General features: G+C 42.4%; 1 protein-coding gene across 3 annotated transcripts in view; it reads left to right on the top strand.

Moving 5' to 3' along the window:
• The window catches only part of SPAG6 (sperm associated antigen 6), a 52,658-nt gene extending 44,891 nt beyond the window's left edge, over nt 1-7,767 (top strand). For 2 of the 3 annotated variants that reach the window (XM_048295254.1, XM_048295239.1), the window contains one exon: nt 1,811-7,766. In XM_048295254.1, coding sequence (XP_048151211.1) covers nt 1,811-1,892 — 82 coding nt within the window. In that variant the 3' untranslated portion in view covers nt 1,893-7,766. Of the gene's footprint in view, nt 1-1,810 lie in introns of all 3 variants that reach the window. The other variant, XM_048295261.1, reaches the window with a different exon arrangement.
• Nucleotides 7,768-20,524: the final 12,757 nt, after the last annotated feature.

Genomic DNA, 20,524 nt, shown 5'->3' with positions numbered 1-20,524 from the left:
TGGAGCACAATCAAGAATGTAAGGCATCAACCGCTGCATCAGATCAGTGGTCCATCCAGCCCTGAGTCTGACAGTGGTGCCTACAGAGAGCAGGTGAGCCTGTCCTCTCTGCATTCCCCCAGCATCCCCAGTGGTTGGGTTTGGATGTTAGAACTCATCACTGCCTAACTCTTCTAGTGTCTGCTTATAGAGCCATTGCCAACTCACTCAATTTTATGAAGTCCTTCTAGAGCTACTTGCCTGAAAGACCTTTGTGACATGCAAGCTGTTGTTGTACACTCCCCTGTTCGGGTATTCACTGAAAATGTTGAGTAAAGCCAGTCCTGCCATAAATCCCAAAATGTGGAGATCTTGCTGATGCCTGTTTTCCACCCTGAAAAGTGGCTGTTAGGCCTTATCTTTTGCTTCATGTCCTGCCTCCAATTTTTTATCTGTAGAGTCTTCCCATCATGTGGTGAGTTAGTTTCTCTGATAAGCTTTGGTATAGAACCTGATCAAAAGTTTTTCAAAACTGGACAGTTCTGTGTCTGCTGCACCCACTCTCTGTCTTTTCTGGTGCACTGTGAGGGCTGTGGTGGGTTGGTGGGGCAGGGTTTCTCTCTGCAGAAGCCACACTGCTTTGTTCCCAACAGATCATGTTTATCTTTGTCTACTTTAATTTTTTAGACCCTCCTGCCATTAGTAAGGATGGATGGCAAACTTCCTGGTCTGCAATTCCCAGGGCCCCTTCTGAAGTCCTTTTTGTGGCTGTGAGTTGCAATGGCAGGCTGCCAGCCCACTGACAGCCTGGGCTACCCTCCCCATCCTGTGCAGCCTGAGACCGAGGGGTGTGGATGAATGGTAGTCAGGGACAAAGTGGAGCTTTTCTCAGGAGTGGAAACCACTATCCAGGGAAGTGTCAATAACTCATTTATTTTAAGTTCAAAACACAGTTGCTCAACTTCTGAAGGGAGTACTTAGGTGCCAGTTATTTTTCCTGCTCTTCCCTCCAGAGGGACAAGGTATTTTACATGGCTACTCATACAGTGGTCAGCAAAATACAAAGATGAGTAGAGATTAGGTGGTAATACAACTTCTGTCATGGGTCTCATACCTGCTATTGATATATAATTGGTACTTGGTGGGATATTCCCTACAGTGTGATGGAAATATCTGCATTGGCAATGTATTGGAGTGAAGGGGGAAGAGAGAGACTATACTCTCAAATCATACAGATCAGGATTTAACCAAAGGCATGAGCACAAAACTGAATAACATAGTTAGTACAGACCCTTTGGGCTACAGAAACACTGCAATGAAACGTTTTTGGCTTGGCTATTAATGGAGGTGTCTTACGTGACACCTGATGAGGGACAAATGCTGCTATGAAGCCTCTGAGAGGATCCAGCTTGTGAAAGAAACTGTAAGGCAGCAAAAAATTTTCTTGTGCCTGCTCACAGGCAATGCAGTGTTGCCGGTAATGCTCTTTACTGATCATCACCAAAACAGGAAAAAATGAAAATACAAAAGCAAAAAAGAAACAGCAAACAGTAAATAAAAACACAGGAGGCAGCAGTAAAACGTCAATTTTTTGTTGTCCTCGATGCAACTGCCAAGGAGCTTTGTTCTGGGAAGAGAAAGTGCCACAGCACAATGGGAATGCTTGCATTGGATGGGTTGTCATATCTGTCATCATTATAAACATGGACAGATGATGATCTCTCCATTCTGTTTCTAGTTTTTCTTAGTCTCCAGAGATGCTCATCCAGCTGTTTTCACCAGAAAATTTATTCAGCTAATTTGTCCACTTTTCTTTCTTGTTTTCTTACAGTGCTTCTTTCCTCCATCAAGCTGGTAACATCTTCTCTGTGCTCACTGCTTCTTTAAGCCCTTCCTGTTCCTGGAGATGCTGACTACTTTCTGGTGCCTGGAGGTGTGTTAGTCTTCCTCCTTCACTGCTTTTTCTGCACAACGTGGCATCCCATGCTGCTTGAGGAGGGGGCAAGGTGGGGGAAGAGAAACAGGCAGTGGCTGGGGCTCTTTAAGTGGGTCACTTCTCACTGATACAGGCTCCTTCCTCTCCTCTTACACACTCATCCCTTGGGTACTGACCCCACGTTTATTTTCTAGCCTGCAGCAGCAGTGTGTCTAAACCCAGGCAGATGACAGCATAGCTTGAGAGTTCAACTACTGCTGTAAGATTCTGGAGACAAGCAAGTTTCACAAGGCTACAGCTTGAGGGAAAGTATTTCTAGAAGCCAGTTCCTCTCCAGAGTTTCCAGAGAAGATGTGTATGATCACTGATATTTTCCAGTCTTGGTTTTTGGTAACTGAGTTGAAGAAAGGTACTCTAAGTACTTTTCTTCTTTTTTTTCCCAAATGATAACTAGGATATAACAATCCTTCCTAATTATGTAGCTCTCCTCACCCTGAGCTTGTCACAGCCTGTGTCTGAGGAGGACCACTTCAAATGAGATTTATGTGCATTTGGTATAATTTGAAACAGACTGAAACTTAATGTCAGGGCATTTCATGACAAAATTATGATGGAAGTCATCTGGGGACCTGCATCGGCAGCACACAGCCCTTCTCACTGGAGCTGTTCCTACCTGCTTACCACAGCCTGCAAAACAAACAGCCCCGCGTGCAATCGCAGTGCAGGGAAAATGCCGCGGTGATGGATGATGTCCAGGTGTGACCTTTCACCTGTCACGGTAGCCAAAATCTTTGTGGGAAGAGCGCAAGATGGAAAATTATGGGATAATAAAATTTAAAAAGATCAGTCAGGTGTAGAATTCTGTTGTTAAAAGAAGTATTAACTATTTTTGAAATACCCAGTCATCTGACAGGCCAGGCCACACCTGAAAGGACGACTGGTAAAGCCCCAGTTGGCTGAAGCAATTCAATCCAAAGGGCAGCTGGCTGATGGCAGGGGCAGAGCGTATCGTCAGTGAGCTGCTACAACGGATGCAAGAAACTGAGCACACAGTCTATTATCAAATGCATGGTGGAAATTTGACATTTCAGCAATGTAATGTGCTTGTTTTTCCGGCAGAATGAGACTAATATGCTCCTTTTCCATGCAGCGTCATTCACATCTGAGCAAAATAAATGGGGGAGAAGACAATTTTGGTATCTATTCTAGGCATTGCTAATTTTAGTGCCACCAAGAAGAAGGATTTTTTTCCCCCTCTTTTTTCTTTTTTTTTTAAAGAAAGTACAATAAAGCACATGAATCTTAGAATAAAAATAATTTTGAAGGGCAACATATCTGCTGGTTCTTTGATACTGGCACCTTGATAGCTGCAGTACATCCATTATGTTGTCTGGAATGAAAACCAGCTGTCAAACTCTGACACAGTGGAGTTATGAAATCTTTCCCGCTTCTCTGAACCCCCAAAGCAAACCAGTGTTTGTGTAGCTGAAATAAATTGAGAATCACCATGAATGAAACCTTCTTAATTCAGTGCCATCAATACAAAAGATTACATCTCTAGTCTGTGTGCAAGAGGTTTTGAATCCTAATTTTTGAATCAGTCACCTGTCTCCCTTTTGCAGCTCCTCCTTCTACCACTGTGGTAGTACATAAAGAAAGAGATTTGCGTATCGAAGGAAAACGGTGGAGAAAGGCTTGTGCTTGGCCTAGCTTCTTTGAAATGCATGCAGACATATTTATTTCCCCTATGATACAGCTCCTATTATGTGCTTTGCATCTTTAAATGTGTGAAGCATCATGCCTGCCTGGCAGGACCCTGAGATTCAAGTCAGAAGAGAGACAGGCTTTGTTTTCTCTCTCATGGAGATTTTGCTTTTGGTCTTCTGTTACCATTATGTCGGCTTGTTGAGAGAGTTAGTAAAAAACCCTATAATGTTTTCCCAGTTTCTTTACATTTTCTGTGCACAAAGAGCAAAATGCACATTTTCCCCCTGCACAGGGATATGCTGCAAAAAGAAAATGTACAAAACCTCAGTGCTAGAAGCAGTGTCTCCTATGCTGCAGAGCCTTCTCGCAGCAGACAGGCAGGCTGCACGCTTGCATTGGAAACTGCAAAACAAAGAAAATAAACTCACAGGCAGACATTCTGGAGTGCCTAAGGACTGTTTCTGTTCCTATCAGCCTGCTCCCAGCCAGGACAATAAAGAAGACATGCTGCTGCTGGAGGCCCCATACATGCCACTGCATTTTGCAGATGAGGCATTTGTCATCGCAGTTTCAGATTCTTTCTTTTTTCTAACTGGTTCATCGATATTGTAGAGTACAAGAAAGTAAGAATACTATGGAAGTAAATCTTCACCTGTGGTAGATTACTAGTTAAACTGGTTAAGCACTGATCTGATTTTGTAAGTTCCACATGAGCAACTGAAGGGGTTGCAGTCAGCAGGGAGCGAGGCTTGGCTGCATCCGGTGGGGGTAGCTTTCCTGCAGGGTGAGAAGTTTGATCCCTGAGTTTTTCAAGAAAAAGTTTCCTTCTCCCCACTCCTATATGGGCTTCTGAAGCTGCATGGTGGCTGTTTCCTGAGAGGAGGTGAGTCTAAAGCAAGCCAAAGTGTGTGAAGCCACATTAGCATTAGGGTTTGTTTGTATGGTCAGAGGCTTAACCATGCTGTCAGTCCTGATGAGTTCATGAAGAAGTTATGGCAATTTGTGGGGAGGCCTCCAGGCTTTCACATGAGGTGTGGACTGACTGTGGTTGGAGCTGCATTCTTTTTTCCCCCTGTAAAAGTGACCTCCTTGGAAAATAAACCCTGGGACTTATGTCAGAGGAGTAGTCTGCATGCATTGAATAGTGACAGAGCTGCAGTGTGTGTAGCTGTGTGTGCACATGGAATAGAAGTGCTCATACCAACATCCTCCCTCAAGAATCCTGTTGTGGGAGGACAGTTATAAATAACTCTTTGGCCACTATAATTGTTCTGCCAGTACAGGCTGCCAGAGAAATACCTTGACTCAGCACATGCCTGAACAAGGTCCTCTCCCAGGCAGCACCTCCCACCGTACAGACGTCCCTGCAAAGTCGTGTGGGTGCCTGGTGGGGCAGCGAGCCCCATCTGGCTGCTGCTGCAAGCTGCCATAAGCCAGTGCTGAATCAAATTAATGTTTGTAAAACATACTGAAGACCAAAAAAAAGCACTGCTTAAGCACTAGTTAATATTATTTCAGTGCCCCCAGTTACAATTCTGTTGTTGCAAGAACGGCAGGTGCCTTTCGCCACAGTGGTACTCTGGCTGTTCCCTGTGGAGAAATGGACGTTCTTCTCCCACTCTCACAGAGCCACACTAGTCTTCACTGAGCCACGTAAGATGGCCTGGCCTCTTCACTGACAAGAGGAACAAAATTGTCCCTCGTGCTAGTGTTCTTAACATCTACTGCTGCAATGATTTTTATGCCTCTTCTGGCTGCCACAGTCTCACCAAAGAAAACTCCCTGGCCGTGTACCAGCTAGGAGGCTACAGCTGAATTTTTTTGCTGTTGTTCCTGAAACGATGAGAATTCTTTTTGATGATTACATGGGACACTCTTTCTCTTATTTTAAAAATTGCTCTCAAATTTGTAATTAGGAAGTTGTCATTGGTCTTTTTTTCAAAGCAGGTTCTACATGGAGTAAAGAACCTAGAGATGTGATTTTTTTTTAATCACTTGGAGTACCAAAATGGCTATAAATGAATCCAAATGTAATTTTCTTGGGAAAATAATTCCTCTGTTATACAGGCCCTTTTTGCTATATATTTCAGGGCCTGTTTTACTGGTGTAATTTGAAATTTTTCAGAAAAAATTCCTGCCTTTTTTGTTCATGCAAATAACGATTCTGGATTTTTTATTCTGTGAATCCTGTCTCTGAGACTGCTTTTTTATTAATGTCTACAAGTAATTGCAAAAGACTTATTATCTTCAGAATATCACTCTAACTTTCCAAGAACCTATTTGAACGTACACAGCGTGTTCCCAACTGCATGGCTCAGTTTAAACCACTACAATTACTTGGAGGTACATAGGTCTGCTAGTGTGTTACTCTTACATTGCTGTATCTCTTTCCTGAAATGGTGATGCATCATACCTTAATGTGAGTAAAACTGCATGTACAGTAAATGTTTTACCAGTATAACTACTTTAGTAAAATAAAATTATACCCTGTCTAATTATAATGAAAAAAACCCAGAGTGTTGACCAAGACTCACTTGTTAGTTCTTTATTACAGTACATTTCCAGCTGCAACAGAATTTAAATATCATATTTTCTCTTGTGTGTTATTTTAATTTTTTTCCATAATGTCATGGATTTTTTATTTCTAAATGCAATTACACCATCAGTTACAATGGGAACATTTTTATCTTTGCCCTGTGTCCCATAGAGACAAACCTTGAGAAGTCAAACAGTAAGCTTTCAAAAATGAGCTTATCTGTGAGGTTAAACAAGGTGTGGCAACCCTGACATGGGGCTCCTGCCTCAAGAAAATATAATTTTTCCAGCCCCTTGAAGTAATCCTCATTCTGTAATGTGAAAATAGTTTTATAAATGTGTATTTATGTATTTTTAGCACTGTCATATACTGTGTTTTCAATGGAGATGTTATATTTAGAAGTTTCTCAAAATGTGGAGCATGTGTTAAGTTTCTTTTGCATAATCCATCAAGACTAATTTGATTCGAGACCGGTGCCTTTTTTTTCCCCCCATCTGTTTGGAAAAGTGCAGTTGTAGAGACATCAGTCATGTAACACTTTCTGTAAAACAGCTTTACTGACAGTTGGGAGTTGTCAGTAACCATGTGGATTTCAAGCTCTCAGTCTGGCTACGATGAGGAAAACCCTCTGACACATCATTTCCACAGAGCCACAGAATTTAAGGCTGGAAAGACCCAGAGTCCTCATCTAGATGACCTCCCGCCTAGCCTACCCAGAGATAAGTCATGTTTCAAGCCTAATAGCTGCAGAAACCACCAGGTTTTGGGACAAACATACACTCAATTTAATAGCATTTGCTCACCAATCACCATTAATTTATTTCAATAGTTAATTACAGTTATTTATTTCATATAAATGTTGTGGACATAACTGTGGCTTGTCTCCTGTTTCAGCTGGTCTAGCTTCGACTTCCAGCTTTTGGGAAGCTTTAAGAGATGCTGAGTCTGTGTTCCTTGTCTAAATATGTAGAGACCAAACTGTGTTGGGTGAGGGTAGAACAGACAGATGGCTCAGGAAAGCAAATTCCTGGAAGTGGGAAAGGAGTTCTGCAGGGGTAAAACCATATCCCTGCGGCCCTTGCCCACAGTCCTCTGAGTTTCCTACCCAGTGCTGGGGCAGAGGCAGGAGCAAGGGCTTGGAGGGCTTGGCACAGGCTTGGCGGGCTGGACATGGGCTTGTAGAGCTCTGCCTTCGTGTAGGAGATGGAGGAAAACACATCAAAGTGCCCATAAAAGCTCTTTTCTTTCCAACTAAGAAGAAGCAAAACTCAGTTTTGCCCCTGTGTTGTTGAGAAATGTGGGATTGTCTCTTCAGACCCGTGCAGCAATCTCCACTGTGTTCACCTTTGGGAAAATACCATCCTGAAATGTTTCCAACTCGTACTGTAAGATGTTTTGTACCCTCTAGGACTCACTCCTGTTCGTTTGTGTCCCACTCAGGAGGTGGCCAGCAGAACAGCCCATGAAGGTCAGTGTCAGAGGTGACATAATTTACTGCAGCATAATTGGCCTATATTCAAGTCCTTTCCCTCACCTCTGCTCCTCAGCATGGGCTCTCTTCTGCTGTGAGTCTTTCATCATTCTATGTGTCTGAGCTTGCTTTTGGCTGCACTGGAAAGCTTATGGTTCCAGTGTGCCCCTGCAAATGATCAAGTTGACTCTTTGGGTTACAGTCTTTCCTCCTTGTTGCATACTGCTGCCCTGATTTTGGAGTTTTTAAAAATGTTACTCAGGAATCACTGTATCACATATTTTGTGAAAAATATGAAATGGTGTTACCTTCTTGCAAGTTGGAAATGAATCCACTTAATCTTATTTAGAATCATATTGTCTATCATTTCATACCTTTATCATTTTGTTTAATTACTTCTAGAATCAAGGAGTTCATCTAGGTCAACATCCTGCTTGAAATGGGACTGTGACCAACAGTGGATGAGGTCAGCAACACTACAGCTAAATCTTGAAACACCTTTGGAGAAGAAGTTCCACAGCCCCTCTGGGCAATCTGTTTCAGGGTTACCCTGCCCTCCCAGTGAACATGTCCTGTCCAGACCTCAGCATATGTCCACTCCTACAGCCTTTAGCACTAAGAAGACAAGTTTGACTCTTTTCTATATAGCCACCCTGTTCCAGCAGCCCTTAGCCTTCCCTTGATCAGATTAAACAGGCTCAGCTCCCTCAGCCCCTCTGATGTTGCTCCAGGCCTCTGATGATCTCAGCAGCACTTTACTGGACCCTTTCCAAATTGACACATTTGGCCTTATGCCCTCTGTAATCCCCAACTCCTTTCAACCTGGATGGTTCCTCAGCGAGGTGCTTCCCAGCGTGGAACAGATCATGTTTCCTTGTTGAACATCATGAGGTGTCTGTTGGCCCAGATCTCAAGTATATAAAGGAGCCTCTTCATTGAAGCTTTGCCGTTTGTCAGTGCAGACAACTTAAGTCATCAACAAATCTGACTGTGTCACCATCAAGGTATCTGATGAAGATACTGAACAGTGTGGATTTTGGTACTGACCCCTTGGGTGCACCTCTGCTTGCTGGTGACCTGTCAGGCATGACCAGAGAGTTTTCAGTCCCTCTTTCAACCTGTTTTTCTAGCCTACATCCTCTAAGCTTCCAAATGACATTATGTGGGATGGTGTCAAAACCGTACAGGGTACATTACAGCCAGCACTTTCATCTTCACACATTCAGTAATTTCATCTTAGAAAGCAGCCTGGTCAGTCAAATTTGATTTGCCATCAGTAAGTCCATATTACTTGTTCCCAAATACCTTTTTGGCCTCTGTGGCCTTAGAAGTGGACCCCAAGAGGGGCACACTCCCTGATCTTCTAGTGACCGAGATGATGGTGATCAGCAGATAGTTTCTTTCTCGCCTTTCTAAAGATAGATGAGGTGTTAGACTTTTTCAGACACTGGGGACTTCCCCAGTCTAGACAGCTGTCACAGACAGCAGTGTTACAATCCCACTGGCCAGTTTTTTCAGGAAATGGGTACTGACCCTCATGTCCATCTCTTGTATGTTCCCGTTTTGCCTCTGGTTTCGTTAAGAAAATGCTTCTGTAGCCAATTAAGTATTCTGCTGAAATTCCATCTTCCTGCACAACAGGATAATTTTTTGCTGAGCTACTCAGTAAGTTGTCTTTAAAAATCATTCAGAACTTCTGGGCACATTTCCACGCTATGGTTGCATCTCAAGGGATTTTATTTAGCAACTCAGTAAACTGAAGTTTCTTCTTCTGAAATCCGGAGTAATTCTGTATCTTACCTTCCCAGCCTTGTTCTGGATCTGGAATTTAATAATGGTGACAGAAAATAAATCTAGGCTGATACTATGACCACATTCAGCACTGGAAGTCAAGGTCAGTGTAATCCTCAGCTGTCCCCTCCAGTACTCACATGATGGAATTATCACTTGTGCAATATAAGGAGCTCCTGGATTGACTGGTCATCGTTGTATTACCCTTCCAGCAGATGCCTGGATGTTTGAAATGCTCCATAAGAATCAGGGCTGAATAGAAGGACACTCCTGCCAGTTTTCTGTAGGAAGTCCTGTTCGCAGCCTCCTCCTGGTTGGACATGCTGTGAGAAGCTGCCCCGTTTCCAGGAGGTCTGTCCCCTCTGCTCCTCACCCAGAGGTTCCCTCTGGTCTCAGCTTTCCTGCTGGAGCTTGGTACAATCAGGGAACTCCTTAACATGGAGCACAATTCATATTGTTCATGTTTGATTCACTGTGAGTCACATCTTCTTGATTAATTTTGAATCTCTTGATTCATATCATTCTTGTTTCCTAATCAAGATGTCACTGATCTCTAACCATACAGTCAAATGCAGTCGAGGATAAGACATCTAATTCCTTTTCTTATTATCTGGGCTTGGTATAGAACTGTAATAATAATAATTACATATATTTCTTTATCCTCAAGTGCTTTGAACCTGACCTGCACAGAATTTAGTGTTCTCCAAGTCAAGCTACCTGCACGTGATGACATCAGATGAAGTTCTGTTTGCCAGAGAGAACTGCATTTGCACCCTAGAATACTGCAGCTGTGAAGGTGGAAGGTATTAGAGGGGCATGTGAGCAAATCTTTGTGCTAATGAAAGTACTGCACCAACATTAACATCAGGCTGAACAAGCAGAATTTTTTTCTTTTTTGGTTAATCCCCCAAAGCCCCAAACAATCATGCAAAGAATAGACTGTTTGAATGAAAGTCACACATTAACTTTGTTTTATATTTTGCTCCCACACCAGTTGAGGGTTTTTTTCTTCTTCTTTTCCCATTCATTCTTTTGACCAGATTTTTGTGTAAAAGAACTGAAGTAAAGTTGGTGGGGTTTTTTTTATTTTAGTTTTTTGTGGGGTTTTTGTTGGTGTGGGTTTTTTTTTTGTTTTCTTTTGTTTGGTTTTTTTGGGTTTGGGGTTTTTTTTTTTTTGTAAGCAGAAAGCTTGATGCAGATCTTGGGCTGTTCCTGTAGCCAGAAGGTGCAGCAGCCTGGCTGCACGGTGACTCATGGCCCTGTGCCACATTGCAAATAATGCTCTTATTAATCTCCCCAGGCTTTGTTCTGGCCCCCCTCCTAGTGGTGTCTGATTTCATGGTGTGGCATAGCCAAAGGTCAGATAAACTACATGATGGCCAGAGCTGCTACTGCAGAAGGAAATCGGAAATGCCTCTCCCAGCCGTTTCAGCAACGAGAATCGAGAGAAAAATAATTTCTTTTACTACTAACCTGCCTGATGCGTCATCTTGTGTTGCTGTTTCAGTAGAGGAAAGCTGTGGTATAGCAGTAACCCAGGGAAGCAGCCAAGCCCAGCTGTGTTGCAAATGCTTCTGGATCTGCCTGGCTCAGTACATTTTTCAGCAAATATGTTCTTTCTTTAGGTGTTTGATCATTTGCAACAAATGACAGTCCCAAGCTAGAAGAGATACTGAGCTTTGTCCCTAACTGAGCTGGTGTCATTGACTGATTCATTAATTACCCACTTTCCCCTAGATTAGATTCAACATACTGTTCACAAAGAGATAACCAGTCACAAATTAGTCAAGCTGAAGTTTGATGTGCTTGGCTACAGGGCCATTTTTTTGTTACCAGTTTCAGATGAGTGATTACTCATGTGAAACTAGCAAGTGCCTCTTGCAAGTTGTTTCCTCCATGGCTACCCAAAGTGTTTTTATTCAAATGAAATGGAGCCCATACGCACTGGGCTGGGCGCTTTGTGAGCAGCTAGCACAGCCAGATCAAACACGTATGCTTACTGTAAACTAGTGCGTGGTTTTCCTTGCTCTCCTTTGAACCAAGCTGTCTGTGGTTTCTGGTGACTGCTGTCTCCGTGCTATAGGCTCTGTCTAATGCTGACACATAGAGGACTTATCTGGAAAAAGAGAGGGGAGAACAAGACAGCATCACTTCCTGCACACACAGTTCTGGCCATTTCTATCAAAGGTTGAGACCTTGCCAAAGCTCTTTCCAAGAGAAGCTTCCTGGGTCGCATTTAAATGATTTTGGGGGCAACAGAACCTGCTGTTGGTTAGACAGATGCAGGAGAGCAATAAGATTGTTCTTCTAAAACTCCATAATTTCGTGGACAGGCATTGCAATACCAGCCTCGTGTAATGACTTTCAAAATCACGTTTGGGCAAGCCTGCAATGTGTGGGGCTCTGTTTTTTCTGTCACACAGAGACAGCAGCCCTGCTCTCCATTGCTGTGCTTGGGCTTTCCCATGCAGCAGGGCTCCCACCGACTGTGTGGGCACAGGGCTCTGTTGGTCAGAGCCAGCAGTCATATGTTCCCATCCGGAGAAATTGCCAGTGATTGCATAAAGCACAGAAAAGGGGAGAGACACATCCAAGTGGTCTGTGTTAAACCTGGCCTCCATGACCGTCAGGGCCACGTGGGGCTTTGCACTGAGCAGATTTGAGGCTTGTCAGTCTGTCGGCTGCTTCCAAAGGAACAGCCCCCAGCTCATCACCCTGTTTCCCAGCTGCCAGCAGCTGCCCCGGGCCGAGGCCCTGTGGGACCCTTACCCCAGAGCTCGCCCTGTTTCTGCACCTCAGTGTACTTGCTGCACCATGGACCATGGCAGGGACTGAGGAGGTGGCAGCCAGGGCCAGCCCTCCAGCCTCAGCCTCCAAAGTCCCCTTTGTCACTGCCAGCCCCTGCCTGGTCTCAGATTAACCTGATGGCTGGCTGGTGGCAAATTGTGCGGGAGCCCTGCCCTCTTTGGCTCGCTTAGCCAGGGGGGTTTGTTTTGCCGAGTGTGATTATTACTGCTCTGCTTTTGTTCTTTGTCATCAGTCCTGCCTTATTTTTATGTGCATTAACTGTTAATAACAATTTGAAGCGTTAAGCTTTGGCAACCATCTGAGCTCTGCACAAATCCGAGGACAACACGGCCGCTGGCACAAGGCTGCTCGCTGCCACGGCGGGCGGCCGGACACACGGAGCGCTCGGTTTGGCGACCGACAGGACCGGACGCTTCCTGACATCCTGACAGGGCAGCAGGGGAGGCAGGGGGGGCAGCCCAGCGCATGGCGGCACAGGGCTCAGCACTGGCCTGGCTCCTCTTCAGCCCGGGCTTCTCCCAGCACTGCCCCTTGGGCTCCTTCCCACTCTCCCAGGCTCCTCGTCATCCCTCAGGAAGGCGGCGGGAGGAGGGAGGAGCAGAGGGATGAGAGCTGGCTTTACTCACAGATGCTGCTGCTGCAGAGGGAGGTACCACCACGGGAATGTAGGCGAACAGGCAGAGGTGATTAATAGTGATACATATTATTTTAATTGAGTCATATTTGGCCTCTTGCTTTGCCAGTAGTCAGTTTTTTTACCATTGTTGTGATGTGAATTTGGAATTAATTTAAAGTATAATAAGAATCCCTCAGCTGGCAAATGCAGGCAAGACTGAAAATTAAAATGCTATGTAAATCTCACAAGATTAGGGCATAAACTGCAGCAGGCAGTGGAATGGCTGAAGCTTCAAGAAGCTGGAAAAGCCTCTCTCCACATTATTCCTGATAATACAAAATCAATTTACATTGAATGAATTTTTTTCCAAATAACCATCCACCACATTCTATTTGATATTACTAATGAATGCAGAAATTGGATCTTAATACATGTCAGGGAAATATTCTGCGGAGGTTTTATTAGTTCTAAAAATATTTGGTGGCATCACAGTACTTTGTCATTAAAATTGCCAGGTTTTAGATAGATGATATAGATATTGTGGAATTGTAATGAGAATGCTGCGGTGCTGGCAGTGGCAGCATTTTGTTTTGAAATCCCAGGTCCTTTTCGAGGGTTTTTGAAGCAGCGTGTATGAGATGCTGCCACCCCTTGCTTTCAGCTCTGCTATAGCTGAGAGCACGGCAGCAGTAAGGCAGGGTGGGGATGGTGAAAGGGGACAAGGGAGGTATCAACCAGACCCACGGACAGCACTGAGCTTATATACGCGGCTCTGCCTTGGAGCTGCCTCGTCCTTCGCTGACACCCCTGAAGAAAAGGCATCAACAAACAATTAAATGAGTTTCTCCCAGCTGGGATGCAGCGGAGGCTCAGGGCTGCAGGGTCCCACCGCTCACCTCATGCTTTGGGGGGTGCAGGGGCAGCAGGCGCTGGCTGAGGCTGCTTCTCCCAGGAATCCCAGCAAACCCCATCCAAAGGAAGGTATCTAGCATGTGGAGGGCGGGAAATCCCAAAGAGCCTGGCAAGGAAGTAAGACCTCCAGCCCCGCAGCACGCCCTGGGCTCACCATTCCTCTCACCACCTGGATGGCTGCTGAGATTGCCAGGAGCTGGCAGTGCCGCTGGATGGCACAGAGCCTAGGGAAATCGCTGCCGAGCCCTCTGCGTGTAGGGCATCCGCTTCGATCTGCCTCCGGTTAGGAGGAGGTGGAAGTCCCCTGCCTTGGCTGTTGCTTGGAGCTCCATCTGCAGCACTGATGAGGAAAGTATCATTCCTCCTGCGCGGAAGCCATTAATTCCCAGCTGCGGGAGAGTGATCCGGCATGGGGCAGAATCCAACCCGCTGCCTGGAGGAAGGTGCTGCGGAGAGCGGGCCTGGGGCTCCCGGCAGGTCTGTGTTGCCACATGCTATTTCTGACCTGCCCAAAAGCGCTGCTTATCTCTGCAGATTAAGGGCAGCCCGAGCGCGGGGCTCCCCTGCAGCCTCTCCGCGGGGCTGGGGCGACCACGCAGCCCCTCCCCTCCCCTGGTTCAGCTTCCTCACCTGGGGAATCAAGATAATAACATCTGCCCGTGGGAGCTTCATCACTTACAGCCAGTGGCTAAAATTGTCAAACCAAGTGAGAGAAAAGGGCCATGCATTGTTAGGTTTCCCATCAAGATTCTTGCCCCCTCCCCCCCCTTCCCCTTTTATTAGTAAAAAACGACGTGAACTGAAAACGAGACACCTGGAAAAAGATCCCCATGGGATCTAGATAAGACTCTGTTTGTGTGAGGCTTCCTACTGTCTTTATTCTGTTGTGCATACAGACAACAACACAGCTCCAGCTGAGAGTAAGAAGATCCCCAAAACGAGGGCTGTTGGAGGCAAAGTGGAGAGATGAGCTACAACAGCAGCATTAATACTTCTTTTGACATCCTTTTCAGACATGGTTACAGCTCCCATTTACTCTGCTACTGATTAATTTGATCAAACATTGTGAACAAATAATTTGTATTAAAAATCGTGTGAGTTCCACCCTTCCTGTAGTTGGCTTCAGGCAGGTATTTATTGGTTAACATTGTCTCAGACTAGTGAATGTTGACATTTAATTAATATGGAAGCTTAGCATTGTGAATATGAAGAACAGAAAAAAGGCCCAAGAAAATCCTGTGATAATGAAAGGAGATGACAACCAGGTTCTGGTAGTCAGACATTTCTGTTGACAATGAGGGGTCAAATGTAGATATCTGGTGGAAGGCTGCAAATAACGCTGCGGGTCAGGGTTTGCATGTACAGATAGCTCCACACAACGCCTGCCTTACACCCGAGCTGCTTGCACTTACACTGGCAGTGCTAGGGTGGATATTTTTGTCATGGCTATGCTAGGAAGATGCTACCAAGGTAGGGAGAGTGGTGTGATGTACCAGTACAGTCCTACAGCTGTGAATGCCCACCATACAACCACGGGATTGCTTTCCACAGAATTTAGAGGTTAAAAACGCCCAAAATTAGGCTAGTAAAATTGACTCTATGTTAGGGGATTAGGTACTGTGACCAAAAAAAGCAAAATTAGGCTAGTAAAACTGCATTTATATTAGGGGATTAGCCACCATGACCTACATGCCTATGTCAGCAGAACTCTGGAGTATCTCAAAAGTACTTGTGTCCTGTCTAACTTGTGACAGGTAACATCCATGCTCATGAAAAGCAAACAAACTGCAAATAACTTAATTGTAATAAAAAGAGAATGGTTGATCATAGAAATGTAAGAGGAAGTGTTTCTCATGCATAAATCAGGAGCATGGGGTTGCCTGAATTTTCCATTCCATTAACTCTGCACTTTTTGAGTTGAGATGAAAATAGCTGGAGAAAGGAAATATTCTCTGCTGTACACTGAAGATACCACAAGGCATGTTAAATTGCCCTGTTTCTTTGTTGGGCATTAGCCTGCCACTAACTTCTGTTTATTATGTGGTTTACCTTACAAAGTAATTGTGTTCAGAATCCCGTTTATTGCATGTGCAGGAAGGACATTGTTTTTTCCTTACATTAGTGGGCTTTATCCCCTATACTTTCATCTACTTCATGCTGAAATTTGACCAAAAAAAAAATTAAAAATGTGAGAGTGAATCTTTTGCTCTGTTTCATGTTTAGATTCAACAGAGAGGTTTCTGCTTAGTGGAAACAGATATTCCATTAAAAGTCCACTGCTGCTGTATAATTTAAATGCTTTTTCAACACCACAAACTACCTCAAGCCAAACAGCTGGTGTTGACTAAGAACGGTATTTCAGCCTGTTACATGCTGTGATTATTACTTTCTAAACAAGAGTTTATACTTAATTTTCAGTGAAGATTAAATTAATTAGGATGGCAATGTGATACAGGAATAAGGAGGTGAGTGAAATTAACAGTTTTCACCTACTCTGAGATTTGTTTAATTAACTATTTTCATTTGGAAGTGGTGGTCTGGGACTATATCTTAGCAGTAATACTTCCTTTTGGGCAAACAGTACACTTCACAGGTCATGCAGGAAAACACAAGATCATCAGAAAGCTGATCAGTACTTTCATTTTGACTATGTGTGATATACTAAATGAAAAAAATCCTACTGAACAGATTTAAAAATCTACCTTTTCATAGCATGCATTGAAAATGAGTCATATCCTCCCAATAAGTAGGAACAATTGCAGTGCATGAAGAAATTGTATTCTGCTCGTTTATTGTATTTGAAGAAATTCCTTTCTCATGTTGCTGGAAAATTGTCACACTAGAGAAAGCTACTAATTCCTCTTCTCTCCATTAAAATGTAGTGAGCATTCTCCTAAACCATCAGTATTATTGCAATGTTTCTCTCTCCACAGATCAGGGACTATTTGTTTCTCATCAATACTAAAGTTTAGTGTTTAAAATATTATCTCTGCATTCATAATGAATTGTTGATAGAAAAAAAAAATCTTCACTATCTTTTCAGTTGTCTTAAGATTTCATAAGTCATTTAAAAAAAGAAATAAAAATGAGAAACATCTGCTTTAGAGACCAACCCCTAACAATGTGATTCTACAACAATGCTGGCTGCCCTCACATGCCCTTAATGACCACTTATTGGCAGTAACATAACTTAAGGTTTTAATTGATGTTTTAGCCAGGCTTTTGACTTCAGAGTAGTATTTGTAAAGATTCTAATTATCATGATATAGTAGAAATTAGAAGGCAATTTGTAAATGTTTAGATCATGATTAATACAGTAAAACTAGAGCAGCATGAACATGTATATAGCTTTACTTAGGGGAGCAATCTGTGCTTAAAAAAATACCTAAAAATAACTGCAGATTCAGGTCTTAAGAGATAAAACACCATCAGTCTGACTAGATTTTCATTGCTACAGAAAGCTGGTGTGTCGTATGACTTGTATTCCACCAATCTCACAAATATAATTTGTATTCCATCAATTATATAAACAAAATTAAGCTCTTCTCCTGTTTGAATCTTGGCCACAAATGCATGTTGAGAGATCTGAATATATTTGTTATTTTTAAATATATAAGCAAGTAAATCTTAGTGTACAGCTTCTTCATGGGTTTTTGAGAAGCATCTGAGGTGTTTTGACTGAGCCTTGAGGAATGTTTCTTTTCATGAAACACAGCCCTGGAAATCTGTATTTCCACCATGTGCCATAGTAAATTCCAGATTCCCTTTCTGTGAAGATTTTCTCACTTTAAGTTAAAAATTACTGTATCAGTGACAGTGTCACCAAAACTGGACAATATTTTATCCCTCTGAAGTGCATTTGAAAACACTGGATAAAAAAGGAATGCAAACAAACTGAAAACAAATCAATTAAACAGCAGAACTGTTTTGTAGTAACGTTCTAAGGCATTCTCAGCCTTCTGCCTTAACACCCACTATTTAAGAAAAGACCAATTTAGAGGTTGCATTTGCTGTTCCAAACAAGTGAGAAAAGCTTTAACTGTGCATTACTTACAGTTGTACAATTCCTTAAAAAATGCAGTCATTTAACATTTCCTGACCATAGCATTTTTGGTCATCTCCCAAACTGTACTTTTTGCATGCAAAAGCTAGCCATCAGAGTTTAAATAGGCTCCCCCCTACAATTCTTTTAAAAATTACTTTCCTTTCATAATTTTGGTACAACCTGAGGCACCTTTATTTCATAGAGGCAGAGAGGACAGAAGCAGTTTGTTTCTGGGCAGCACGGAGTACCTGTTTTGAGTTAGCTCTTGCTTGTCTGACTCCCCTGAATGATTCTATTGATTTCAAGGGGTCCACTTGCATGAGAAAAGTGAGCAGCAGAGACTGGATGCTCGTTTTATTGTTTCATCCAACACAGATTCATTTTATAGGATCAGTTATTCTGTGTGATGAATGGGAAGCGTAACTAAAAAATTGAGCCTAGAAATCTAATGTTAGCAGTGAGCATATGAAAGTCTGATTGTGAAATATGATCCAGAATGCATTTACTAACAGACAAAACTCAAGACTCATTTCTCACACAAGCAGGACTGTTAAAGTCAGTAATACTTTGCTTTTCCATTACAGCCAACAGGATTTCTGCTGCACAAAGGCTAAGCAAAGCAAAGATAGAAAGATTTGGTACTTGGAGAAGTAATGCTTTCATTTGCTAAAACCTCATGTGTGCAGTAGGTAGAATTAATTTAATTGCAAATAAATGTCAAGAAATAAATTAATGAAATAATACTAGATTTTGCTAAAAGAATATGTTATGGGTAAGATATTCTTTTGTGTCAGTCTTCCTAAAGAGAGGGAAACAAAGGAAAATGGGTAGGGGAAAAAAAGGCTGTACTGAAAGCACATACAGAAATCAAACACAGGAAAACTGTTGGGGACTTAATAGTGCTAGAGGTAAATTGGCCACTATTCTTTCTATCAGAAAGGGACCAGAGAATTTGATTAAATTAAACAGGAGCCATTTCTTTGTTCCTGAGAACAGAGAAAGCGGCATTTTAACCAGACAACTGAGACAGAGAACCCAGAAAAAAAAAAATCTATTAAAGAGATAACAAAGGAGAAAAGCACTTATACTAATTCTGTCAAAACTCATGAAGCATCCTGAGAGGTTTACAAAGGTGATATTCTTCTAAGGCACGTAGAGACAGCTATAGTAGAATATTTGTGGTAGGTCCAAAGGAGTGGTGATTTCCTTACAAGTTAAAGGCCCAGTAATCCCTATGAAATAAGCTAAAATGCTACATCTGTGAGGGTCAACAAAACAGCACAGCTGTGTGGCTTAGAAATTAAATGCCATAAAGACAAAAGCACTCAACCTCTGTAACACTGAAATTATTTCAAGAGGCTCTGTAGAAAGGCAGGCCAGCAGATTTGATGAATATTTTAGTTGTTTTACCTAGAACAGGCACCTGTCATGTCCTAAAGAAGGGGCCAACACTAGTATTGATATAAATGAGAAGAAAAAAAGCTTGTGCTTTCTTGAAGTTGGTAATATCAATTCAGTATCCTCTTATCTCCATGATAATTTATAATATTTACCAGAGTGTAAAATAAAACAAAACCCTTGCCCAAACCTATATTCACTTAAATCATTGTTCACCCTCAAGCAGAAAATAATTCTAGCTGTCTACAGTTATGTATTTGTCAGATTTTCAAATGTGAAGAAATAGTCAGTTATCCTGTAAAAAAAAAGTCTAATTCTCCTATTTCTGATAGATCCACACAGAATGTATTTTACAACGGTTTGTAAACTAAACACATTTTGTGCAAATACAAAGGTATCTTAGTAGGGCTAATTTAGGGTAGATACTGATTTGAGAGCAAAATATGACCCATCAGCTTCCATATTTAAGTTAATGCAAAGATTTATTAGTCTTCTAGGTAAACATTGACCTTGGCTTCACCTTGGTCAATATTTACTTCTCAAGTTAATAAATCTTTATATTAACTGCAATTGAAGTCACTCTCTGCTTAAAAGATAAAGACCAAACAGGTCCTCATATGAAGACAGCATTCGTCAGATAAACTCTGCAGCTTGATTTATCTTTTTGCCCACTTGCCTTAAAAAAATGGTAATCCATAGATGGTGAAAGATGCTCCTCTCTGGAGGGAAAGTGGTTTGGTTTTTTTGGTTTTTTAACCTGTAGATTTGTGCATTTTACTTATATTTTAAGGTAATGGCACCAGCTTTTTGTCTCTTGCACTTAGGAATCTTCAGTGTTTCCAGGATGTTACATGCCTACACAATCCATTTACCTATGGGCAAGCCTGGAGACTATTTTACTCAGTGGACAGCCCTCTTGCTCACTGATGCGGTTTCTATTCGGTTTCAAAAAGATGACATGTTTAACTTTTTGAAATTCATAGCTATTTTGGAAAAAGGTGCTGACTGGGGGTGATGAGAATGGCACTGCAATGAAACCAATAATAAACAAGTCAACTAACATGTGATGACCTTGTGAAAACAGGAAACGTTGAACTTATCAGAAGAGAAAAGACATCAAAGACTTGACTTAATCCAGCTACCAGAAATGGGAATCTGAATTACTGTAAAAGAAATTGTCTCAAGGAGCATTTGGATAAGTAGAAGATGAAGTTACAATTAGGGATTTTCTTGAAATTAAAAGTGAAAAGGAAAACCAGACAAGAACAGATTTACACATCTTCTCTTTCCATGATTTAAAACATTATTGCACTGATTAAAACCTC

The sequence above is a fragment of the Corvus hawaiiensis genome, chromosome 1 (genome assembly GCF_020740725.1).
Source record: "Corvus hawaiiensis isolate bCorHaw1 chromosome 1, bCorHaw1.pri.cur, whole genome shotgun sequence".
NCBI classification, from domain to species: domain Eukaryota; kingdom Metazoa; phylum Chordata; class Aves; order Passeriformes; family Corvidae; genus Corvus; species Corvus hawaiiensis.
The sequence above is the reverse complement of the archived record's forward strand: the minus strand, read 5'-3'. Positions and strand labels throughout refer to the sequence as shown.